This window comes from Mesoplodon mirus (assembly GCF_964341445.2).
Source record: "Mesoplodon mirus genome assembly, chromosome: 3".
Classification (NCBI taxonomy): Eukaryota; Metazoa; Chordata; class Mammalia; order Artiodactyla; family Ziphiidae; genus Mesoplodon; species Mesoplodon mirus.
In genome coordinates this window covers 123,453,608-123,478,263 of record NC_138978.1, presented here as the reverse complement: position 1 = coordinate 123,478,263, position 24,656 = coordinate 123,453,608, and the positions used below count along the sequence as shown (strand labels likewise).

Genomic DNA, 24,656 nt, shown 5'->3' with positions numbered 1-24,656 from the left:
CAGGCTCCGCACGCACAGGCCCAGTGGCCATGGCTCACGGGCCCAGCCGCTCTGCGGCATGTGGGATCTTCCCGGACCGGGGCACGAACCCGCGTCCCCTGCATCGGCAGGCGGACTCTCAACCACTGCGCCACCAGGGAAGCCCTACTGTACTTCTTAACTAATGAACTGTACCCCAGCATCTAGCCAAGCCAGACTACTCATGTATTTTGTTGAACATAATCAGGTTTTTCATCTTCCATGTCTTTTCTCATGGTGTTCCTGATGGAACAGCTTCCTCAGTTCTACCCATTGAAATCCTCTCCTTCATTCAAAGTCCAGTTTAAAAGCTAATTTCTCCATGGAAGCTTTTCCTTTCTCCCTGACTAAGCATAATCCTTTACTCTGTTGAACTACAACAACATTCTGTTCATGTTTTCTTTTTTTTTTTGCTTTTTTGGCTACGCCACTTGGCTTTCAGTATCTTAGCTCCCTGACTAGGGATTGAACCCGGGCCATGGGAGTGAAAGAGCTGAGTCCTAACCACTGAACTGCTAGGAAATTCCTTTTTTTTTTTTAAATGGTACTGACACTTGTGTCTCTTGTATCATAGTTGAATACCTGTTTTTCTAATTGCTTATTGGCTACAGAAGGTATTATGACTGCCTTAGTTATATTTGTAGATCCTGTATTGCCTTGTACACTGTTGCATTGCTAGCATGTCTCTGTACAAATGGGCCACTGGGTGGTGCCAGAGGCCTATAATTTAGATTAAAAAGGGCGGCTAGAGCTGCTGTACAGTTGGGTTACCCAGTGCTGTTACATCTTCTGCAAGATAGGAATAGAGATTAATTTCCCTGATTCAGAAACCTTTATCGTTTCTGCTCCTCTGTCCCGCTTACCAGAGGAGACAGTGTAGTATATTTAACTCCTCCGAGTACTTTAATAGAGAGTAGCCCAGAACTAAAGGCCTGCCCCCCTGTAAACACGTTCATGTAGTATGAATTTCAGTTTCCTTGGGGTCATCCTTTGAATTCAGTGTCTGAAGTTCTCTGTCTGATTAATAAACACTGTACTATTAGAGTGGGGCTGGCAGCAGGAGTTGGGAAAGTTGGCTTGGAGAAGTGTTTATTGTGAAGTAGAAAAACAGTAAGGTAAGGAGAATGAATTTAAATTGAGCCATTTCAGCTTAAAAGCAAAAACTGGGGCTGGAGAAAAATAGGACTGGTTGATTCCAGATGGACTGTGGGACCTAAGACTGAAAAGCAAATTTGTACTTTGGATGGAGATCAACCCTGAACAGCTGTTCAGTCATGAGTGGTGTGGGACATCTGTCCTCCCAAGAGGAACCAGGGATTGTGTGGCTCTCAGATATGTCTTACTAATAATTGAAGTAGTTTCTACCATCACCTTTCACTTTAAGAGGAAATTCTGAAACCTTGTCTCATTTAAACATGGGTGTCTGTGTAAGAGAGTTGGGCACTTCACTTGCAGAATGAGACATGCCAAACGAGGCAGCTGGACTGACCCAGCTGGACTGACCCAAGAGAATGCTGAGATTATGTAACTCAAGGGAACTCACTAAGCATGAGTTCAGGTCTTAGTAAAGGGATCAAGGACAGAAATATTATTTACAAGTTGATGTTTCCATTGAACCTGAGGTAAGGTAGAGTTATCATACCAGTTTCCATAGACCCTAGAGTCCAAAGGAGTTAAAATGAACTTGAGAGAAATTTTAAAAATAAAAATAAAAAGCATATGTATACAAATTAATAGTACAACCGTTAGAACTACTTTGGACTACCTTAAGGTTCTGATATTCTTAGTTGTCACCTAGACAGTAGGGTTGAAGACTTTTTATGAGTTCAGGATTCATCTTGCCTTTAATGTGGTTCTGATAAGGCAGCTTTGTTTGCAGCAAAAATTCTTCCACATTTTAATTTTCAAGCAAGAAGACTGGACATTTTGCTCTCATTTATTGTGGCCTATTGACCAGTGTTAGCTAACTTCTATTAATAGTCACAGGCTTGAGAATCTAGTATTTTTAATTGTTGGGTTGTATCCGTCATTTAACACTTTGCATGATTCTCTCTGCCCCTCCCCCCACTCTCTCATTCTCTTTTCTGGCCAGATTGATTGATTGATTGATTGATAATTTACATACAGTAAAATTTACCTTTTGTTTCACTGACCCATTCTTTGGATTCTAACAAATGCATAGTCATGTAACACCACCGTGATGGAGGCATAGAACATTTTAATCATTCCAGAAAGTTTTCTCATGACTGTAGTTAGTTCCTTTTCCCCAAATCCCAGCAATGACTGATTTGCTCTCTGTCCCTATAGTTTATCTTTTCTGGAACATTCTACAAATGGAGTCATACTATGTAGCTGTTTGAGTTTTGCTTCTTTCACTTAGCATAACACATTTGCGATCCATTCGTGTTGCTGTATGTGTCAGTAGTTCATTGTGTGATGGACCACAATTTTTTTAGCCATGACCTGGCTGAAAACCACTTGTTTTTAGTTTTTGATGGATCTAAGTAAAGCCACTAAAACATTTACATTTAGATTTTTAGGTGGATATATAGTTTCATTTTTCTTGAGTACATACCTGGGTAGGATTCCTGGGTTGTATGGTAAGTGTATGTTTAACTTTATTAAAAAAAAGCTGCCGAACTGTTTTCCGAAGTGACTAGCTACCGTTTTACCTTCCTCTGAGCAGTGTGTGAGACATTCGTTGCTCTACTCCTTGTTAGCACTTGATAAAGTAAACTTTCATTATTATTATTAAAAAAGTTTTAACTTCTAATAGGTGTGTAGAGGATTCTCATTGTGGTTTTTAAGTTCTATTTTCCTAATGACTAATAATGCTGATCATCTTTTTCAAGTGATTGTTATTTAGTTGTGAGAGATTTTAAATATATTCCGATTGCTGTCAAATATGTTTTTTTTTTTTTTTTTTTTTTTTTTTGCGCTACGCGGGCCTCTCACTGTTGTGGCCTCTCCCGTCGCGGAACACAGGCTCCGGACGTGCAGGCTCAGCGGCCATGGCTCACGGTCCCAGGCGCTCCGCGGCATGTGGGATCTTCCCAGACCAGGGCACGAACCCGTGTCCCCTGCATCGGCAGGCGGACTCTCAACCACTGCGCCACCAGGGAAGCCCTCAAATATGTCTTTTGCAGATATTTTCTTCTAGTTCATTGCTTGTCTTTTCGTTTTTTTAAATGTCTCTTGAAGACTAGATTTTTAATTTTGATATGTCCAGTTAATTAATTGCTTCTTTCATGGTTTGTGCTTTTTTGCATTATATCTTAAGAAATACTTGCCTAGGGGACTTCCCCGGTGGTCCAGTGGTTAAGACTCTGTACTTCCAATGCCGGGGGCGCGTGTTCATTTCCTGGTCAAGGGACTTAAGATCCCACATGCCTCACGGTATGGCCAAAAAAACAAGAAATATTTGCCTAACGTGATGTCACAAAGATTATCTATTTTGTTTTTCTTCTGGAAGTTGTATTGTTTTAGCTTTTACATTTAGGTCTATGATCCATTTTGAGTTACTTTTTGTATATTGTACAATGTCCAAGTCGAGTTTTTTTTTAAATTTGGATGTCCTGTTGTTCTAGTATACCTGGTTTCTTGTATAAATCTTTCATCAATATTAGGATAAGAAAGCAGCCCCACTGGTTTTAAATAAGGGATGTTTGGTGCCTCCTCCACAAAGTACTCTTACATCGTGTTGTAACTCCCCCTCTGCTTGATTTTTAGTTAATATTTTGTCACGTATTTGGTTTAAAATTTAAGGCCTTTTTCTTATTAAGACAGGAGGAATCTAGGTCACTGGAATTCTTAGATAGAAATTAAAATGACACCTGGGTCTTTTTTCCCCATCCTCCAATAGTTTACTCTTTAACCTTCACTTTGGCAGGGGTTATGGTTATTTTTAGAGTACAGGCAGTAGAGCTAATCTAATTAAACTCCCCCAGCTACCTGGGGCAGTGAGCTCATCAGCTCTTCCAAGCTCAGATTGGTTTGCTCTGGACTGGATTTTACATGGAAATTGATCAAGGTAAAAACAGTGGATTTGTTGGGAATGGAGTGCATTAAAGAGTGAAGAAGGTAATTTAAGTTTGGGTCAGATATGGTCCCTACCTCAGATTATAAAATAAGGTTGTATTCTTTGGTGATGGAAGAAATTCTAGAGTGACTCCTATACTTAATTAAGACCTAGGGCACAGTCATAGCACCTTAGCCTGCTTTAATTTGGGCACTTACTCTAATTTCTACCCCAGAATTGAGATGGTTTTAAGTTTCTTCATTTTGACAGACATTTATACGATAACAACTCATCCCCAAAGTAATTGTATTTTATCAATGTCATCGACGTTTCTTGGCTTTTTAGAGACGTGGTCCCCCAAAATGGGGATGTATGTACTCCAAGGGATATGGAAGATGATCCAGTGGTGTATAGGGAGGGAATGTTGAAATTTTAAGTTTTTTCTAGAAAAATCAAGCTTAATATTTAATGTGAATTGATTAAATGTGGGTTCATGCTCAAAGTTTTCACTGATAGAAGTTCATAATCAGTTTTGAGATCACTGCTCTAAGAGTGTCCTTCTGCAGAAGTTTTAACATAAAATTTTGCTTAACTGTACCATCTCTGGAATTACTAATACTGTTTTACAAAAGAAGAAAATGAAGCCCAGAGAAGATTAAGTAGCACATCCAAGGTCACATCACAAAGTTTGTTAATAACTTAGCTAGTACTAGAACCCTGGACTTCCAATTTTCAGCCTAGCACTAATTTTACTAAACTCTGTGGCCCCTAAAATGTGACTTTTAGAAGCTCTCTGCCTATCAGCTTGGTGATTAAACAGAGTTGACGTAAGCATTCACAGGTTTTGTTCTGTTTCTGAATTTAGGAATAAATTCTGTCAACTTTTTTCCTCAAAGAAAAGATCGCTTTTTGCAAGAACCTTAAACCAATTTCCCAGAAGATGAGCTTTACAACCTCTGGGTATAGGTTCAACCTCATGGCTCTCCTTTTCTGAGAAGTGGTTCTCAGAGCTAGGTAAGCATTAGGCATTTGGCGCCTCCTGCCCAGCAAATGTGTTTTCTAGAGCCACTATGAGTCTAAAGTTCAGGCAGTCTGGGCTTCTGTAGAAGTTGATGAGATTCAGCTTTGAGAAGGGGTCTCTGGAGCTGCTCAATACTTCTTCGCTAGGAGTGGATAACAGTGAGATGGGAAGTATGGTGTGGTTGACAGTTTTGATTCTGGAGGTGAGAAAACATCAGTTCTCTTCTCAGTTGACCATAAGGTATGCCTATGACCTTAGTTTTTAATCTTAAAGTAGTACAGTTGTTTTCCCTGCTTCATAGAACTTTTGCAGTTAATGTAATTAATTTAAGCCCTAGGTGAGGAAGAAGATATTGCTGAGCTACTAAAGAATATAAACAGGGACTACTGAGAGGAAAAAAACAAGTGTTGTGTGAGGAATGCTGTACAAAAATACATCATTGAAGTAGGAGGAGGAAAACAGCCTGCTCTGCAAACAGCTCTTCACTGTTTTCTTTATGTGGCTTCACAAATCTGTTTTTTGTTGGCATTGTCTTTCATCATCACCCTTCCAGGTGTTCCCCCCTCAAACTCAGCCTCAGTCCTGCTCTTGCATTATTTCTACTCCCCCACCCTGGCCTAATGTGAGCAAGCTTTGGGCAGCTGTCTCTTGGCAGAGGAAACTTTAAAAAAATTTTTTTTGAAGCAACTTGGATTTTTGTAGAGGGGAGAAGGGGGTAAAGATAAGGATGGAGCTGCTTCTGGGATAATTGTTACGGGAATGAAAGGACTGTTGAAAGATTAGAGGCCAGTGTGCCTGGGTACAAGGAGTGGAGTCATAATCATACTTTGTCTTTTCAGTGCCTTTTGTCCAAGGCACTGAAAGGGCTTAACAAATTTCTGGTCTGAATAATATTATTCTTTGCTCTTTGGACTTTGCTTGAGGTGGGAGTGAGGCCCTGAAAAAATAATGACTGTATTATAGTGGTATAAAAGGAATAAAGCTAGGTACCCCGACTCCTAGTTAGGGCTTTGCTAAACAGACAAACCTGGTGAAAGTTGGTGGAACTAGGTGAAATAGTGTTTGCCATTTTATGAAATGGACTGAGATGGTTTTAATGGAAATGTTGCACTTTCTTCTCCAGCTTTTCACTTGGTGACTGACTTACTAGTCATAAAAGGGAAGAAAAAACCTTTTAGGTTCTTTTTTAGGGGTAGGATACTCCTGAGTTCTAATTTGACTCTGCTTCTTATAATCCTTAGTTAATATCTGTGCCTGTATGTCTGAAGCTAAGCATCTGAATGACCATAAAGCTCAGGCTGTTATGCCAAGAGCTCAGTTTCTTCTGCCTCTGCTGTTCTGTGTGTGAAATGATATTCAGAGTCTGACCTTCCTCTTCATGTTGTGAAGACAAGTGTTTCATAGAGTTTGTGGATACATACGACGATTATTTACAACTGAAGCTTTTTGCCTTAGAGGGTAGTGCTGAAGCTAGCTTTTTGTATTGAGTTAAGACTCTGCTTGCTTGCAATACATGTAACTTGATATAGACCTGCTGTTCCAGGATTTATTTCAGCTCCTCCTTTCCCATCTGAAAAATCACTGCCAGTTACTCAGTGAGAAGAGATGGCAGTTAGCCTCCCAAAGATATGTCTCTTTATGGAATTTAGACATGGGGGGATAATATCTGGCATAATTTTCAGCAGCTGAGAAGTCCTGCTGAGAACACACAAAAAAATCAATTTTGTAAAAATGACAAAGGCTGTACATTGTTAAATCTCCTGGTGCCTTTTATCATCTTTCCCAGATTGCTTCCTAATTGTTTCATTTTCTTACTCTTCTCGATCCAGGCTGGCTGCAGTAAACATCATTCAAGATGTCCAGCAAAGGGAGCAGCACAGATGGCAAAACAGACTTAGCTAATGGTAAGGGGCCATAATGAAGGTGAAGCTATTTTTGCTATCGACTGAGGTTCTTCTCCCGCAAAGAGAGTGGAGACCTGAATTTTAGCGGAGGGAAGGAAATCTTTCCTAAGAATGAACTCTTCCTGTGTTGTTTTGAGTGTAGGAAACTACACAGGAAACACCTTGGACTACCTGGTACTTTTGCTCCTTCAGCTTTTATCTGATTGTTTTCAGAAGATCAATAATAGAGTTGTCCCTCTAAGAGGTCAAGTGGTTTGGAATTTTGTAAGGGTGGACGAAACCTAAGAGATGCTGTTAATAAAGGAGAAAAAGAAGATCCAATTGGTGGTGGAACCAAGGGAGTTGTTGGGAAGGCAAGGCTCCCCAGTTATAAGGAGAGGTCTCTTTTCATGGTAGATCATAGTTCAGTAGAGATATTAGGTAAGAGATGAAGTTATAAATAGCTGCAATTGGGGCTTTTTTCTTTCTTTTTCTTTTCTTCTCTTTCTTTCTTTTTTTCCTTTCCTTCCTTTCTTCCTTTCTTTCTTTCCCTCCTTCCCTCCCTTCCTCCCTCCCTCCCTCCCTCCCTGCTTCCTTTCCTTCCTTCCACCAGTGCTACCAAGTATTAAATCACTGGGTCTACGGCAGATTTGAAGGCAGAATATCATGATTCTGGTAGAGTATAGCTACTACCTGGGTTATTTGACCAGTGCATCCACTCTGAGCCAACTTCCAAACTAGAGAAGGTCCTTCAAATGGATATAGTTGGGCAGCATAGTGTTCAGCATTCCTCAGCACCTTGTAGGTTAAGATTATCGTCTAAATTCTAGTTGACGTGTTTGGTAGAGCAATGAAGTGAGTAAGGGAAAGGGAGATTTTCAGCATGCTGTTTTACTGTCCCTTTGTTCTTTTCTTACCACTGGTGTTCATTTATCTTCTGTAAAGGAGAGTGATTCAGATTTTTCACTGGGCTTAGTTGAAAGGCACAGGATTCTAGAGGGGTTGGAGGTATACAATTGATTTGGAGTTTGGCCATTAGCTAGATCAGGGATTGGCAAATTATGGCCTGCAGGCTAAATCCCCAGGCCTGCGGGCTGCTGTTTTTGTAGTTTACTGGAACTCAGTCATGCTGCATTTATTTACATAGTATTTATGGTTACTTTTGTGCTACAGCAGTGGAGTTGAGTAGTTGTGCCATACATCCATATGGTCCAAAGTTTAGAAGCCTAAACTTTTTATTATCTGGCCCTTTACAGGAAAAATTTGCCAACCCGTAGCTATTATCTTGGTCATTGACTGTTAGTGTCCTCTTGCTGAGCTTGTGATATGCTCTGGCCCTTATCTTAATGTGGTAAGGCCCCCAAAGTCATCTTAATTTTAACAATAAATGCTAGGAGTTTTGATGTTTCATTTTTTTTTCTTCTTCACAGAAGTGATGGGTGTGACATTTTATCCCTTCTCACCACTCCCAATCTCAAACCCAATTTCATTTCAAAAACCACAATTATTAATCTTTCTCAGCATATACAGCAGCCTCAGCAAATGTAGTTCCTGGGAGCAAATTGCTGCACTTTCCCCCTTTTTCTTCCAGTTCCTAGTCGTTTTCACACTGTGCTCTTAGTTGAGGTGCTTTTTGAAAAGAACTGTTTGTGTGTCTCCCAACCTTCTGTCACTGCTTGAACCAAAAGTGTGTGTATTGTTTATCTGTTTTCTTTATTGGGCTTTGCCTAAGAGTTCATTGAAAAGAAGTTCCATTGCTTCAAAGATCTTCAGAAATTACTGCTCTAATTCAGATGACTAAGCAAGAAGATATTCCCATTTTGAATCCTTAAACATCAATGTGATATTGGAGTTGAATAGCTTATATCAGTCACACATAGCTGGTCAGCCTTTCCTACCTAATAGCCTTTACTTCTGGCAAGATAAAATTTATTGTCATCTGAGGAAAGGAGGCCAGGAGCAGGTTTAAAATCCTTATTCACCCCCTTCCTTTCTTTACATCTTGACCTTAGTTTGGAAGTTGTGGTCCTTTTGACCCTAGAACATTGCCAGAGTGCTCACTAGAATATGATTTGGCTGTTAGATAGGAGAATTCAGTATCTAATTTTGGGGATTATATTGCTCAAAGTGACCCAGTTATTTTATAACTACCAATATGGCAGACCTAGAATATGAACTTTTCTTTTCAGGTCCTGCTGTAGTAGCCCTGCTTTTTATCAATTTTATTTATGCTTCCTGTTAAAACTTTGTCTCACTAGAATTCCTATATCTAAAACTAGTATTACAATTATTAAATTAATGGAAGTAAGGCAGAATACATTTATCAGCAAAAAAGAGAGCAAGAAGCCATTCAAATGGTCACAATTTCCACTTGTCCCTTGCACTTCCTTCTGGATTCTTAGTGGATTTTAAAACCTCGGGGGAAGAAACTGTAGGGTTTAAGAGGTGGGAGGTAGTGGTGCTTTCTCGAAGTGGTAAATAGTCCAACTCTTCCTGGGGGTGGCCGTTCTTTTTTTTAAATTTATTTATTTTTATTTTTGGCTGCATTGGGTCTTTGTTGCTGTGTGCGGGCTTTTCTCTAGTTGTGGCAAGCAGGGGCTGCTGTTCGTTGTGGCACACGGGCTTCTCATTGGGTGGCTTCTCGTTGCAGAGCATGGGCTCTAGGCACACGGGCTTCAGTAGTTGCAGCGTGCGGGCTTGTAGTTGTGGCTCGTGGGCTCTGGAGCGCAGGCTCAGTACTTGTGGCACAAGGGCTTAGTTGCTACGCGGCATGTGGGATCTTCCTGGACCAGGGCTTTAACCTGTGTCCCCTGCATTGGCAGGCGGATTCTTAACCACTGTGCCACCAGGGAAGCCCAGGGATGGCTGTTCTTTTTTCTTATGTTCAGCTTCATTATGTGTTATAACTAATGGATGCCCATCTAGCAAAATAGAGCCTAAGGTAGTTGTATCAGGCATACTTTTATAAAATCTGCCAATGCTTTGCTTCTTGAGAATTTATTATAATCTTTGGTTGTCCTGCAGTTCTTTATTTGTGTGTGACTTTGGTTTTAATCTTTTCAAGATTCCGTCTCAGAAGGTACTGTTTATAAGCATATGTAATGAAAACATTTTGACCAAAGTTGGTTTCTGGGTCTTTTGGTGTGATGATTTTTTAGACTAAGGAGTGGGAATCCTTTTGCTCACCATCTTATTTCCTTATTTTTCCCCCTCACCTACCTATTCCTCACTAACATGCAGGAAGCCTGTCTAGCAGTCCAGAGGAGATGTCTGGTGCTGAGGAGGGGAGGGAGACATCCTCAGGCATTGAAGTGGAGGCCTCAGACCTGAGCTTGAGCTTGACCGGGGATGATGGTGGCCCCAACCGCACCAGCACAGAAAGTCGAGGCACAGATACAGAGAGCTCAGGTGAAGACAAGGACTCTGACAGCATGGAGGACACTGGCCATTACTCCATCAATGATGAAAACCAAGTCCATGACCGCTCAGAGGAAGAAGAGGAGGAAGAAGAGGAGGAAGAAGAGCATCCTCGTCGTCGTGTACAGCGCAAGCGGGCCAACCGTGACCAGGACTCATCAGATGATGAGCGGGCCCTGGAGGACTGGGTGTCCTCGGAGACGTCAGTCCTGCCCCGACCTCGCTGGCAAGCCCTTCCTGCCCTTCGGGAGCGGGAGCTGGGTTCAAGTGCCCGCTTTGTGTACGAGGCTTGTGGGGCAAGAGTCTTTGTGCAGCGTTTCCGCCTGCAGCATGGGCTTGAGGGCCATACTGGTTGTGTTAATACCCTGCACTTTAACCAGCGCGGCACCTGGCTGGCCAGTGGCAGCGATGACCTGAAAGTGGTGGTTTGGGACTGGGTGCGGCGACAGCCAGTATTGGACTTTGAGAGCGGCCACAAAAGCAATGTCTTCCAGGTGAGGCGAGGGAGCAGATTGGCAACTGAGAAAATCAGGCACGAGTTAGACAAACCTGAGCTGCTGCCTGGAGTAGGAGTGATAGTGAGTTGTGGTAGGAATTAGATATCAGGACTCGGTCCTTCCTTGGCTCCCATAATGACTTAGAGGAGTTAAATACACTGAAAGACTCATGGCACCCTTTTGTTTCATTGAGCACAGAGACTGTTAGAAGCCTCATTATAATAGGAAGGATGCTTGGAAATCATCAGGAAGGCACTAAATGCCATGCTAGGAGGCGTTATAATACAAGAGCAGAGGCTCTTGAACCAGTCTAGTTGAGTTTAAATCTTGGTCCAACCCCTTAACTAGCTGTGTGATCTTGGGCAAGTTTATTTAACCTCTGTCTTCAGTTTATTTACCTATTGTATAGGGCTAATAACATACAGGGTTATGAGGATTAAATAACAGTAGAAGCTAAGCAGTTAGAACCATGCCTGGTACTTAATAAACGTTTGATAAATACTGTTAATATTGTTATTCTCTGGAAGTTTTACTTACCAGCCCCATCCATCATATGGTACTAGCCATTTATCCCTAAGCATGTTCTCTTTCCTTCCCCAATATCCCTTCTAGTTTCCTTTTTCTTTGTAGCAAGTTTATGTTTACTTCCTGAATCAAGGAAGATTTTCTCCTTTTTCCCTTACCTTTCTTTCTTACTGGGTATAGTCCTAGTTTACCTGAGCACTCATACCAGTTCAGCCTTCCAAAATCAACAGAAATCCTCTCATATCAGAAATTTTTTCTTTTCCTCTCCTTTAACCCTTGGAAGAAATTGGACTTGAGCCAACTGTATAGAGCAGGAGGTCTAAGTTTCCAGCTGTTGTGTAGCAAAAGCAGATGATTTGGGGTTGTCATCATGTTTTCCCCTCTCAAATTCACCTCTTAAATTTCTCTTGTCCCTTTTTTTATTCTTAACATCCCAGGCCAAGTTCCTTCCTAACAGTGGCGATTCCACCCTGGCCATGTGTGCCCGTGATGGGCAGGTTCGGGTAGCAGAGTTGTCTGCTACACAGTGCTGCAAGAATACAAAGCGTGTGGCCCAGCACAAGGGAGCATCCCACAAGGTAAGTAAGCCCTTGCCCCAAAGGTTGTGCAGTTCAGCTCCTCTGTGGATCTCAGCCAAAGCCCTCCAGTATCTCTGTCCATTGTGTCCCCTTTGTTGTGGTCACCTCCATCACTTCTTTCAGTCCTAGGATTTGTGGGTAAGATGGGAGAAAAAGCAGCCACAGTAAACTTCTCAGAAGGCAAGTATTTGAGAGATTTCTAGATCTTGGACATGCAACATTCACCTGATAATATTTAACTCCTAAGCTGAGCCATGGTTGGTTTGGAGATCCTTGAGGTCTCCTGTGCCTTCCAAACCTTTAAAATTTACTCCTATTGTATTTAGAACATTTTAACAGCTCTAAGGTGCTAGCTGTTGGCTTTTCATATGTGAGAGCTCCAGCTTTTCTGCTCACAACTCTCAGTGCATAAACAGTACTATTTCTGGAAGCCCTATTTAGAGCTGGAAATATAGGCCAAATAATCATGATGGCAGCCAGTGAGGAGCCAAGAACTGCTTGGTCTCAGAGTAGGCACTGTTTTCTTCCATGCCGTGGAAAGAGGATGGTCCTCTTTTTTTTTTTTTTTTTTACAAACCCTAAGCAAATATGTAGGTGGACCTGGAGTATGCTTTCCTCGCCCATGGCTCAAGAAATACGAAAATTACCTATTTCTTTGATTCTTAAGACTACCTCCAACCCACTAGATAACTAACTTTTAGAACTAAGCTGTAGGGAATGAAACTTGGGTGCCATTTCTCTCCCCACCTGAGAGTGTGGAATTGATTTTGAGGATGAGCTCTAATGGCAGTGTTTTCCTTTGGTATCACTGTTCAGATCCCTTGGAGACTTAATTAAAATAGCAAATCACCTGTGCTTTGACTTGTATAGGATAAACAAACTGTGAATAATTCACACAGCAAGAGAGAATGGGCTTATTAAATTATCTTCTTTCCTGGGATTTTACAACAAAAAAGGCAGATGTTTCTCTTGCTGAGACATTTTAAATGCAGCCCTTCGTAAAGATAAAGGAATGAGTTAGACAACCTCTAATTTTAATCTTTAGAAACCTCATCCTTTCCCTTTTTTCTCCTTCAGTTGGCCCTGGAACCAGACTCTCCCTGTACGTTCCTATCTGCAGGTGAAGATGCAGTTGTCTTCACCATTGACCTCAGACAAGACCGGCCAGCTTCGTAAGTATAGCAATAGTATTTTTACAGAATTGGATTTCTTGGCTTTGAAAATATTGCATGTATCCTAGGTAATGCTCAACTCTCTGGTCCATCAGAATGGTTCCTTTGTATTTATGATAAGAAACAGATGAGTTTAGGGGAATTCCTTACTTCTTTGTTGTTGTCTCTTTCTCAGCAGTAAAATACTATTCGCCTATCTTCATTTCTAAAGCAGGGTTCAGTTATCTTATTATATGTGGGCTTTAATAACTGGATGATCTTCCACTCTCCATTCACTTGGGTGCCACTCAACTTCCCCACAAGAAGCATGTTCCTAGCAACTTAGAGATATGCTCCTATGTAGTTTTCACTTCAATTTTGTGTAGAAATGTAAAAATTAAATGATAATTCTTGAACAAAAATATTGGTAGCTATAGTAGAACTCTATCATATCACAGCTCACTTTTACATGAATCGGAGACTCAGGTAAATTATATCCCCTTTTAGCTGTGTGATATCGTAGAAAGAGCATAGCATCTTATTTGGATCCACGCAGACCTAGATCAAATCTCAACTTGGGCACTACTAGTAATGACCTGTATAACCTTTCTGAACTTAAGTTTCTTCAGCCTCACTATGGGTATAATCAGTCAGTCTCATCCTCTCTTTTTCTGGTTTCTGTGAGGATTATTGATAAATGTGTTTGATACCTCAGCATAGTGTCTGGCACCATGGTTGGAACTTATTGAATTGTAGCTACTAATTATTTCAGTTTCCTTTTTTCATTTTTATTGCTCTTATAATGAACAAATATATCTTGTTTTAAAAGCTCAAATAATGAAGTATATGGACAAAATGTAAATGTTCCCTCATGTATACCTCCCCTGCCCCCCACTTTTCTAGCTATCGATAACCATTGTTAAAAACTTTGAATACCTTTTCAATCCTTTTTGTATATATTTATGTATCTTACTATATACATGTACACTTTTCCCTCCAACATGGGGTAATTGTACGTGTATATAAACTTACATATGTTCCTGCAATTTACTTTTTTCACATTATGATGTATTTTGGAGAGCTTTCTACGTCAGAGCAAAAAGGCCTGCCCAATTTTTTCTTTTTAAACATTTTATTTATTTTTATGTGGACCATTTTTAAAGTCTTTATTGAATTTGTTGCAATTGCTTCTGTTTTATGTTTTGGTTTTTTGGCCAAGAGGCATGTGGGATCTTAGCTCCCTGACCAGGGATTGAACCCATGCCCCCTGCGTTGGAAGGCAATGTCTTAACCATGGACTGCCAAGGAAGTCCCTATGGCCTACCTCATTTTTAACCGTGACATCTGTGTCATAGCATTGGTGTACCAGTTTGTTTAACGACTACCTAGTTGATAGATAATCTACATTATTTACTGTATTGTTAATCTTAAAAACTATCTTTATTTTTTTTTTTTATGCCATTCTGGAAGTTTATTCTAGGATCACAAAGTGAGGAAGAACTCAAGATTTCAACTTTTCAGAACTCTCCCCCCTTAAAAATTATCTTAAATCTTACATGTCAGTACCAATATTGAGTAAGGGGTGTCACTAATTTACATAGCATACAAGTAAAATATAAGTTAATATAGGGAATATAATCTTAAGGCTGATTATTATTAGACTTTTATTTTTAGAGAGAGAAGTATACAAAAAGTTGTCTAGAAAGTGAAGAATTTAAAATAGTGGTTAAAGGATGGAAATGTTTTTGGCTTGTGGAAAGGATATACTGGTTATTTATATAAAACTTAAGAGGATGAAGATTGAGAGATAATGAATGGATTTCTCCTGGAAAGGGAACAGGCCTGGGTGACAAGGGATCTGCCTTCTAGTACTAGCCTGCAGTTATATAGCTTTGAGAAAAATCATTTAATCTCTTAAACTGAATGATGTTTGTTATTTTCAGTTCTCAAGTTCCATGATTCTGTGATGATAATGGAACATTAGCAAGTTTTCCAGAGGGGAATGGAAGGGCAAAGATGGAGAAAATGATATGAGTTTGTTTGGTCTGCTCTGGTAGAGTGTTGTGAAGCTGAATGAGATCCTATGGATCAGGTTCAGAGGAAAACTACTGTTAAGCCACAAGAAATTGGGAATCTGTTTCAAGTAATGGGCAGAGTAAATGACTGGCAGATTATTGAATGTGTAATGAAAAGATGTAAGCAGAAAATCTGGCTGAGAGTTGATCACTGTATCTAGGTGCAAGCAGTAATAGGTGGGATAGAAACTAAAAGGGGGAACATAGGAGAAACTTAGAGTAGGAGGAGGTCCAGATTCTGGCCTTAAGAAAGTTTTTACTTTAGGGGTTGAATTAGTGGAAGGCTAGAATGAGGTGAGAGGACTGAATGTGAAAGTCATGGCTAGAATGTGTATCCGTATGTGTTAAGCTGGTGTCTGAACATCTGCTTATATCAGAGGCATTTTTTGTGTGAAGTTGGCATAGGGGAATTTTTCTTTTGTATGTACATAATAGCTGAGTCTCTGGAAGCTGGTGATATTGGCTAACATCATAGGAGGAGTTGGATTTGGAGCTGTGGGTGGGATATTCATTTAGCCAGCGGAAGCTAGTTTGAGATATTCTTCAGAGGAATCCGTTGGTTTGATCTGTAATTGTTTTTCCCTTTTTCCTGGAACGTACCAGCTCGCTAAAAACTGCAAATTTTAAGGCAGAATTTGGTAAATTTGTTTCATATGGCTTTGTGTGCTGCCTTGCTCTGGTGTCAAAACTTTTTTTTTTCCTGCTGCCATTATCAATCATTTTTATAGCACCTCTGCAGTTTCCCCACAGGGCTCAAGGTGCTCTGTGCATTTATGCATTAGGAGAGAGAATTGTTTGTTTTAGGTGAATAAATGGAGGCATAGAAGATTGAGTTCTTTGTCAGGATTAGATGACAGTGGAGCCAGTACTTCATAATCTATCCCCTCACTTTCTTCATTTTGCTTCTGCATGATAACTGTTATGTTTGTCTGACCCTCTCCTCCTAAAAATCCAAATTGCTGAGGAAATGAGATGTTTCTCTGAAAAAGAGCAGCAGCTGCTCCTATTGCTCTTCCATATCTAAAGCCCAATTAGAGCTGCCTCTTCTCCATTGCTAGTTTTGTTCCTGAAACTCTTTTTTGACTTGTTTTCTGCCTTATGTTTTGGGTATGTGTGTATTTGTGTTTTCCCTAATGACATTTATTTTTAATGACCTTTGTACACTATTCTTTTAATGGAAGGCTGCAGAGATTTTAAAATTAAATTTCTCCTTTGCCTAGAGCAGTCTAAGATGGAGTGACTTTGACCATTCAGAGAGGATGCTAACATCATTTACAAAGAAACTTATTGTCATAGTTATAGTTCTTTCATTTTCTGTAAGCACCAGAAATTAGCAAAAGCTTAGAATCAAAAATGAAAGCTGTTATTCATAATAGCCAAAACTTGGAAGCAACCAAGATGTACTTCAGTAGGTGAATGGATATACTGTGGTATATCCAGATAATGGAATATTATTCAGCAGTAGGAAAAAAAAAAAAAAAAAAGCAAGCAAGCTAAAGCCCAGTCCCTTCCTTGCCTGTCTTCCTTTTCCTATAAATTTACTAATCTTTATGATGTCATATTTGACAGGTTGAACGCTTCAATCTGGGAGGAGTATTCATAGGGCCACCCTTAAGGTGGGACAAAATTATGGCTCTTTGGCCAAAATCTTCTGGCTAAAACTCTGAAATTTTAAAGGTTTCCTCGGGGTCCCATGCCCTCCTAAGAATCACCTTTTTTTGTGGTACAACCAGAAGAATAATTTAGAAATAATTTTTCAGCATTAAAAACAGCTGTCTTGACAAGAATCTCTGCTCCTAATTTGTTTCAAATAAGGGAAGACTAATACTGTTTTCCTTTGTATTAACCGTTGCTTGTTGTTTTTCATCGTGCATTTTTAAAGCTGGGTTTTAAATGACATTTCTCTGGAATCTGGGAGATAGATTCTGACCTTAAGATCTTTTCCCTTTTTTTTTTTAATGTTTATTTTTTAATTTTTATTTGTTTTGGCTGTACAGGGTCTTAGTTGCAGCACGTGGGATCTTCGTTGCAGCGTTTGGACTTTTTAATTGTGGCATGCTGACTCCTTAGTTGTGGCATGCCTGCGGGATCTAGTTCCCTGACCAGGGATCGAACCCGGGCCCCTGCATTGGGAGCACGGAGTCTTAACCAATGGACCACCAGGGAAGTCCCCCTTAAGGTCTTTTCTGTCCACTGTTTCTGTGATTCATCCTCCCCTCACTCCCTGCTCCCAGATGGTTGGGAAGATGTACTTACAAGTAAAGGATGGGAAGATGTGGGTAGTATTGTCTCTTTAATGATTGGTTGTCATCATATTGGACTCAAGCTAAGGCTACTGAGGAGCAATACTTTCATACACCTTTAATTTATACTCCTTGAAGAACACCAGAAAATTACTACGTGTTTTTTCCATCTCCAAAGTAGCATTTAGTAAATATATATTGTGGTGGGTTTTGGGTTTTTTTTCTTGTTCCAATGTATGAACAAACAAAACCACTTCTTTCTTTCTTTCCAAGTGAGAATCTGTTTGGTTTCTTATTAGCTGTGTGTGCATTACTGTCTCTATTCTCACTTGCCCTGACTATCTGGATCTTTTGGAGAATATAACTTATATACCTTTCTACTCTTGAAGGAAACTGGTGGTGACAAAAGAAAAGGAGAAGAAGGTGGGGCTGTATACAATCTATGTGAATCCTGCCAATACCCACCAGTTTGCAGTGGGTGGACGAGATCAGTTTGTAAGGTGAGTCTGTGGCTCTTTTGTGTCTTTGAGTTTGAGACTGTGATGTATTGTGTACTACCAGCTGTCCCTTATGGAAAGCTATGAACTGCATAGGAGTTCATTAACCACCATCTTTAATTTTTTGCCATCTTCCAAAGAGTTTAAACTTCCTCTGACATATTCTGTTCTCTAATGTAGCAGCAATCTCTGAGGGATGGCTTAACATGTTATAGATATTATCAAGTTCTAAAGAAGTTTGATGAATTGACCAAGTTCTCCACATAGCAGCTAGGCATAAACCCAGGTTTACTAGCAAGTGCTCTCTTAGTAAATATTTTCCACCATTTTTCATATGTAAATTAACACGTACTAGAAATTTTGAATGCTGGTTTCAGATACAGAAATAATTTGACTTGGGAGTACTCATTGTGAACTTCAGGTTTTTGGCTCCCAGTATCCTGAACCACTTTTCTTTATCTTTAGTGATATCTTTGTTACTATGAACATTTCTTGTAACACTGTCTATTGAGATATATCCTAAGGAGAACAGAGTTCATGGATTCAGTCGCCATGTGTAGCAGTTAGTTTCCTTCTGGCCCTTTGTCACAATTATATCCCATCCCTATCCAATTGGCCTATTTTTTTTTTTAACATCTTTACTGGAGTATAATTGCTTTACAGTGTTGTGTTAGTTTCTGCTGTATAACAAAGTGAATCAGCTATATGCATACATATATCCCCGTATCCCTTCCCTCTTGCATCTCCCTCCCCTGCCCCATCCCACCCCTCTAGGTGGTCACAAAGCACTGAACTGATCTCCCTGTGCTATGCAGCTGCTTCCCATTAGCTTTCTATTTTACATTTGGTCGTGTGTATATGTCAGTGCTACTCTCTCACTTCGTCCCAGCTTACCCTTCCCCCTCCTCCCAGTGTCCTCAAGTCCATTCTCTACGTCTACATCTTTATTCGTGTCCTGCCCCCACCAGGTTCATCAGAACCATTTTTTTTTTTTTTAGATTCCATATGTATGTGTAAGCATACGGTATTTGTTTTTCTCTTCCTGACTTACTTCATTCTGTATGACAGACTCTAGGTCCATCCACCTCACTACAAATAACTCAATTTCGTTTCTTTTTATGGCTGAATAATATTCCATTGTATATATGTGCCACATCTTCTTTATCCATTCATCCGATGATGGACACTTAGGTTGTTTCCATCTCCGGGCTATTGTGAATAGAGCTGCAATGAACATTTTGGTACATGTCTCTTTTTGAATTATGGTTTTCTCAGGGTATATGCCCAGTAGTGGGATTTCTGGGTCGTATGGTAGTTCTATTTTTAGTTTTTTAAGGAACCTCCGTACTGTTCTCCATAGTGGCTGTACCAATTCACATTCCCACCAGCAGTGCAAGAGTGTTCCCTTTTCTCCACACCCTCTCCAGCATTTATTGTTCGTAGATTTTTTGATGATACAATTGGCCTATTTTTAAGTATATTTCTTTGGTTGACAGATCATCAGTTTGAAAGGGAGGAAGGAAAGGATCACTAGAAGAATGAATGACTTTATGCTTTTCCTGATGCTGGATGAAAAGCATTATCTTCCTTTTTATTTATTTTATTTATTTATAAATTTATTTTATTTATTTATTTCTGGCTGCGTTGGGTCTTTGTTGCTGCACACGGGCTTTCTCTAGCTGCAGAGAGCAGGGGCTACTCTTTGTTTTGGTGCGTGTGCTTCTCATTGCAGTGGCTTCTCTTGTTGGGGAGGACGGGCTCTAAGCATGCGGGCTTCAGTAGTTGTGGCTTGCGGGCTCTAGAGCGCAGGCTCAGTAGTCGTGGCGCATGGGCTTGGTTGCTCTGCAGCATGTGGGATCTTCCCAGACCAGGGCTCGAACCTGTGTCCCCTGCATTGGCAGGCGGATTCTTAACCACTGTGCCACCAGGGAAGTCCCATCTTCCTTTTTAAATAAGAGGATATTTTTATAACTGTATTCTGTAATTAATTTTATTAATAATCACAGGGATTGGACTAAATTTTTAGAAATAACCTGAGAGATGATCTTAACTTGTTGAAGAATCCTGCCACAAGAGAACTGGGCAACTTTGTTGCTCTCTTCTTCTTCCCCTGTTTCCCTTGCCTTCTAAATTCCTTTCCTCTGTTGACCGATAGAATATGTTTAGCAGTAGTTTTTTTTGTTTTTGTTTTTTTTTTTTGCGGTACGCGGGCCTCACTGTTGTGGCCTCTCCCGTTGCGGAGCACAGGCTCTGGACGCGCAGGCTCAGCGGCCATGGGTCACGGGCCGAGCCGCTCCGCGGCATGTGGGATCCTCCTGAACCAGGGCACGAACCCATGTCCCCTGCGTCGGCAGGCGGACTCCCAACCACTGCGCCACCAGGGAAGCCCAGCAGTAGTTTTTTTTTTTAAGATAAGCTGTTGATCCAAAAAGGGGTTGTAGTTGTCAGAACTTGCAGGTGCTACCTCCTCCAAATCAAGCATTTACTGAATTTTTAAATTTGCATTTCCTGCTTAGAGCTCTGGATTCATAGAAAAGTCTGCGTCTCTAGATAATTCAACCACTAGGACCTTGATGTTTGGAGGAGAGTGGAGGCATTGGCTGTATTGAGAACTGCAATTGATAATGCTTTTATCCAACGCTAATACTTTCTCAGGGTGAGAGTGGGGCTGGAAATTAGTTTTAGCATTTCATCACAAGGAGAAATACTCAGATCTTCTATTTCTTATCAGCCTCAGTATCCTTTATCCCTTTGTACATGCCAAATTCTTAGCATGTGATAGGCTGTTTACATGACAGAAGCACGTGTAGATTTTGAGGCATACTGATCGCCTATGAGCAGATGGCCCTTCCACACCCTAGCTCTTCTCTGGTCATCCTCAATTTCTCTGGCACCTCTTCAGTTCAGCCAGTTGAATGTTTTGGAATTCCTCTTTTCTGTTTCTTTCTTTGAAAGAACTTTAGGCTCACCTGCCAGTACAAATTTGAAAATATTTTTGCTGAATATTTTATATCATAACACCATTAGCTTTCACTAGCCTGAAGGAATTCCTTTAGGGGAATACAGAGAAATAGCTTACTCATCCTCAAGGCTTTCACATCATAAATACTGAATTTTAGTCTAGGATTGTGAAGGAGCATCTAAGAGAGTCATGCTTTTTGGAATATGACCAAAAAGGGGGGATGGGCAGGGAGAAAGAAAAAAGGTAAGCAAGTGGAGGGTGGTATAGATTTGAGTTTCTGCCACTAAATCCTGTTTAGGTTGGTTTAAGAATTTATAGGAGTGAAGAAAAGGAGAATGTATCAGATGAGTGAATCCTGTGGTGATAGATTTGGCAGTGTGATTGGTTGACATGTAAATTTATTGCTAAAGGATTTGGTATAGGCCCTGGTTTACAAAACACAGTCAATGGATAGTCACTTTGCTCCCCTATCTTTATCAGCAACATTGAGAGAACACTAGATTAAAGGCAAGTTAGGGGAAGAGGAGGTGAGGAGGGAAGAGAGAGGCTTAAGGTAACAAATTAGTGGACACCTGGAGGCCTGTGGAGAGAAATGCAGTAAGGGTGTTGAGACAGTGCTGAAACCATTCTTTATTTGATTTAAAATGTCCAGGGTATAGGAAGACTCAATAATGTGGAGATGTCAGTTCTTCCCAACTTGATCTGTTGATTCAGTGCAATCCCAATAAAAATTCCAGCAAGTTATTTTATGGATATCGACAAACTGATTCTTAAAGTTTGTGTGGAGAGACAAAAGATCCAGGATATCCAACACAGTATTGAGAGAGAAGAACAAAGCTGGAAGCCTGATACTACCCAACTTCAAGACCTATCAATACTCTAAAGCTACAGTAATTCAGACAGCATTGTATTGGTGAAATAGACAAATAGATCAAAAGAACAGAATAGAGAGCCCAGAAACAGACCCCCATAAATACAGTCAAGTTATCTTTTTTTTTTTTTTTTTTTTTGCGGTACGCGGGCCTCTCACTGTTGTGGCCTCTCCCGTTGCGGAGCACAGGCTCTGGATGTGCAGGCTCAGCGGCCATGGCTCATGGTCCCAGCCACTCCATGGCATGTGGGATCTTCCCGGACCGGGGCACGAACCCATGTCCCCTGCATCAGCAGGCGGACTCTCAACCACTGCGCCACCAGGGAAGCCCCCAGTCAAGTTATTTTTGACAAGGAAACAAAGGTAAAATGGAGAAAAGATAGTCTCTTCAATATATGGTGCTGAAAGAACTGGACATCCACATGTAAAAACTGAATCTAGACATAGACCTTACACAGTTCACAAAAGTTAACTTAAAATGGATCATAGACCTGAAAGTAAAGCCCAAAACTATAAAACTCCAGAAGATAACATAGGAGAAAACCTAGAAGACCTTGGGTACGGTGATGCCTTTTTATTTTATTTATTTTTTATTATCATTTTTTAAATTTATTTTATTTATTTATTTTTGGCTGGGTTGGGTCTTCGTTGTGGTGCATGGGCTTCTCATCGCCGTGACTTCTCTTGTTGTGGAGCACGGGCTCTAGGCGCCTGGGCTTCAGTAGTTGTGGCACGCAGGCTCAGTAGTTGTGGCTCGTGGGCTCTAGAGCACAGGCTCAGTAGTTGGGGCACACGGGCTTAGCTACTCCATGGCATGTGGGATCTTCCCAGACCAGGGATTGAACCCGTGTCCCCTGCATTGGCAGGCGGATTCTTAACCCCTGGGCCACCAGGGAAGTCCCTCGGTGATGCCTTTTTAGATACAACATCAAAGACATCCATGAAAGAAATAGTTGATAGGTTAGACTTCATTAAAATTAAAACCTTCTGCTCTGTGAAAGACACTATCTTTCAAGAGAATTAGAAGATAAGCCACAGACTGGGAGAAAATGCTTGCAAAAGGCACATCTGATGAAAGACTGTTATGCAACATATACAAAGAACTCTTAAAACTCAGCAACAAGAAAACAACCCAATTAAAAAGTGGGCCAAAGACCTTAACAGACACCTCACTGAAGAAGATACACAGATGACAAGTGTATGAAAAGATGATCCACATTATATGTCATCAGGAAAATGCATATTAAAACAACAGTGAGATACCACTACACATCTATTAGAGTGGCTAAAATCCAGGACACTGACAGCACGAAATGCTGGTGAGTACTGTGGAGCAACAGGAACTCTCATACATTGCTAGTGGGAATGCAAAATGATACAGCCACTTTAGAAGACAATTTGACGGTTTCTCCAAAACTAAACACACTGGTACAATACAATCCAGCAGTCAAGCTCCTGGTATTTACCCAAAGGAGTTGAAAAGTTATGTCCACACAGAAACCTGTACGTGGATGTTTATAGCAGCTTTATTCATAACTGCCAAAACTTGGAAGCAACCAAGGTGTTCTTCAGTATGTGAATGGATAAATAAATGGTGGTATATCCAGACAATGGAATATTATTCAGCACTAAAAAGAAAAGAGCTATCAAGTCATGAAAAGACATGGAAGAACCTTAAATGCATATTACTAAGTGAAAAAAAAAAAAGCCGGTCAGCCAATCTGAAAAGGCTACATGCTGTATGATTCCAACAGTATGACATTCTGGAAAAGGCAAAACTGGAAATAAGAAAAAGGTCAGTGGTAGCCAGGGGTGGGGTGGGGCAAGAGAGATGAATAGGCAGAGGACAGAGGATTTTTAGGGCAATGAAAGTACTCTATGATATTATAATGATGGATATACATCATTATACATTTGTCCAAACCTGTAGAATGTACAAGAGTGAACCCTCAGGTGAACTGTAGACTTTGAGTGATTATCATATGTCAGTGTAGGTTCATCCTTGGTTAAAAAAAAAAAAAAAAACTACCGTTTTGATGAGTGATTTTGATAATGGGAGGGGCTATACATGTGTGGGGGTAGGGAGTGTATGAAAAACCTCTATACTGCCCTCTCAGTTTTGTTGTAAACCTAAAACTGCTTTAAGAAAATAGTCTTAAAAATTAAAAAAAAATTTTTTTTTAATGTCAAGGTCCTGTCCTGTGCGCAGATAATAAGGGAATTTTTTTGTATTTATCTTTGTATCACCACTGTCTAGCACAGGGCTTGGCAGTCTACACTGTTTTTGTAAATAAAGCTTTATTAGAACACAGCCATAGCCATTTGTTCACATATATCCATGGCATGCTACAGTGGCAGAGTTTGGAAACTGTGATAGAGACTGGATGGCCTGCCAGCTTAAAATATTTACTGCCTTGCCATTTAAGAAAAAGTTTGGGGCTTCCCTGGTGGCACAGTGGTTAAGAATCCACTTGCCATTGCAGGGGACACGGGTTCAAGCCCTAGTCCAGGAAGATCCCACATGCCACAGAGCAGCTAAGCCTGTGCACCACAACTACTGAAGCCTGTGTGCCTAGAGCCCGTGCTCCCCAACAAGAGAGGCCACCACAGTGAGAAGCCCACGCACCACAACGAAGAGTAGCCCCCACTCGCCGCAACTAGAGAAAGCCCACGCACAGCAACGAAGACCCAACGCAGCCAAAAATTAAATAAAATAAATAAATTTTTAAAAAAAGTTTGCCAACCCCTAGTCTCAAGCATCATATCTAGAATATAGTAGGTTCTTAATAAATACTTATGGAAGAAAGGGGAGGGTAGGTAAGGATTTCCTCATAAAGAAGAGCATTGGATACAGAGGAACACGGAATGGTCCATACAACAAGATATTTAAAATTTTTTAC

General features: G+C 40.5%; 1 protein-coding gene across 4 annotated transcripts in view; it reads left to right on the top strand.

The window, feature by feature from the left end:
- The window catches only part of DCAF8 (DDB1 and CUL4 associated factor 8), a 45,452-nt gene that overhangs the window by 8,109 nt on the left and 12,687 nt on the right, over positions 1-24,656 (top strand). For all 4 annotated transcript variants that reach the window (XM_082616224.1, XM_082616223.1, XM_082616225.1 and 1 more), the window contains 5 exons: positions 6,887-6,961; positions 10,181-10,851; positions 11,817-11,957; positions 13,035-13,129; positions 17,816-17,926. In XM_082616224.1, the coding sequence (XP_082472350.1) occupies positions 6,913-6,961; positions 10,181-10,851; positions 11,817-11,957; positions 13,035-13,129; positions 17,816-17,926 (1,067 nt within the window). In that variant the 5' untranslated portion in view covers positions 6,887-6,912. The remainder of the gene's footprint in view (positions 1-6,886; positions 6,962-10,180; positions 10,852-11,816; positions 11,958-13,034; positions 13,130-17,815; positions 17,927-24,656) is intronic.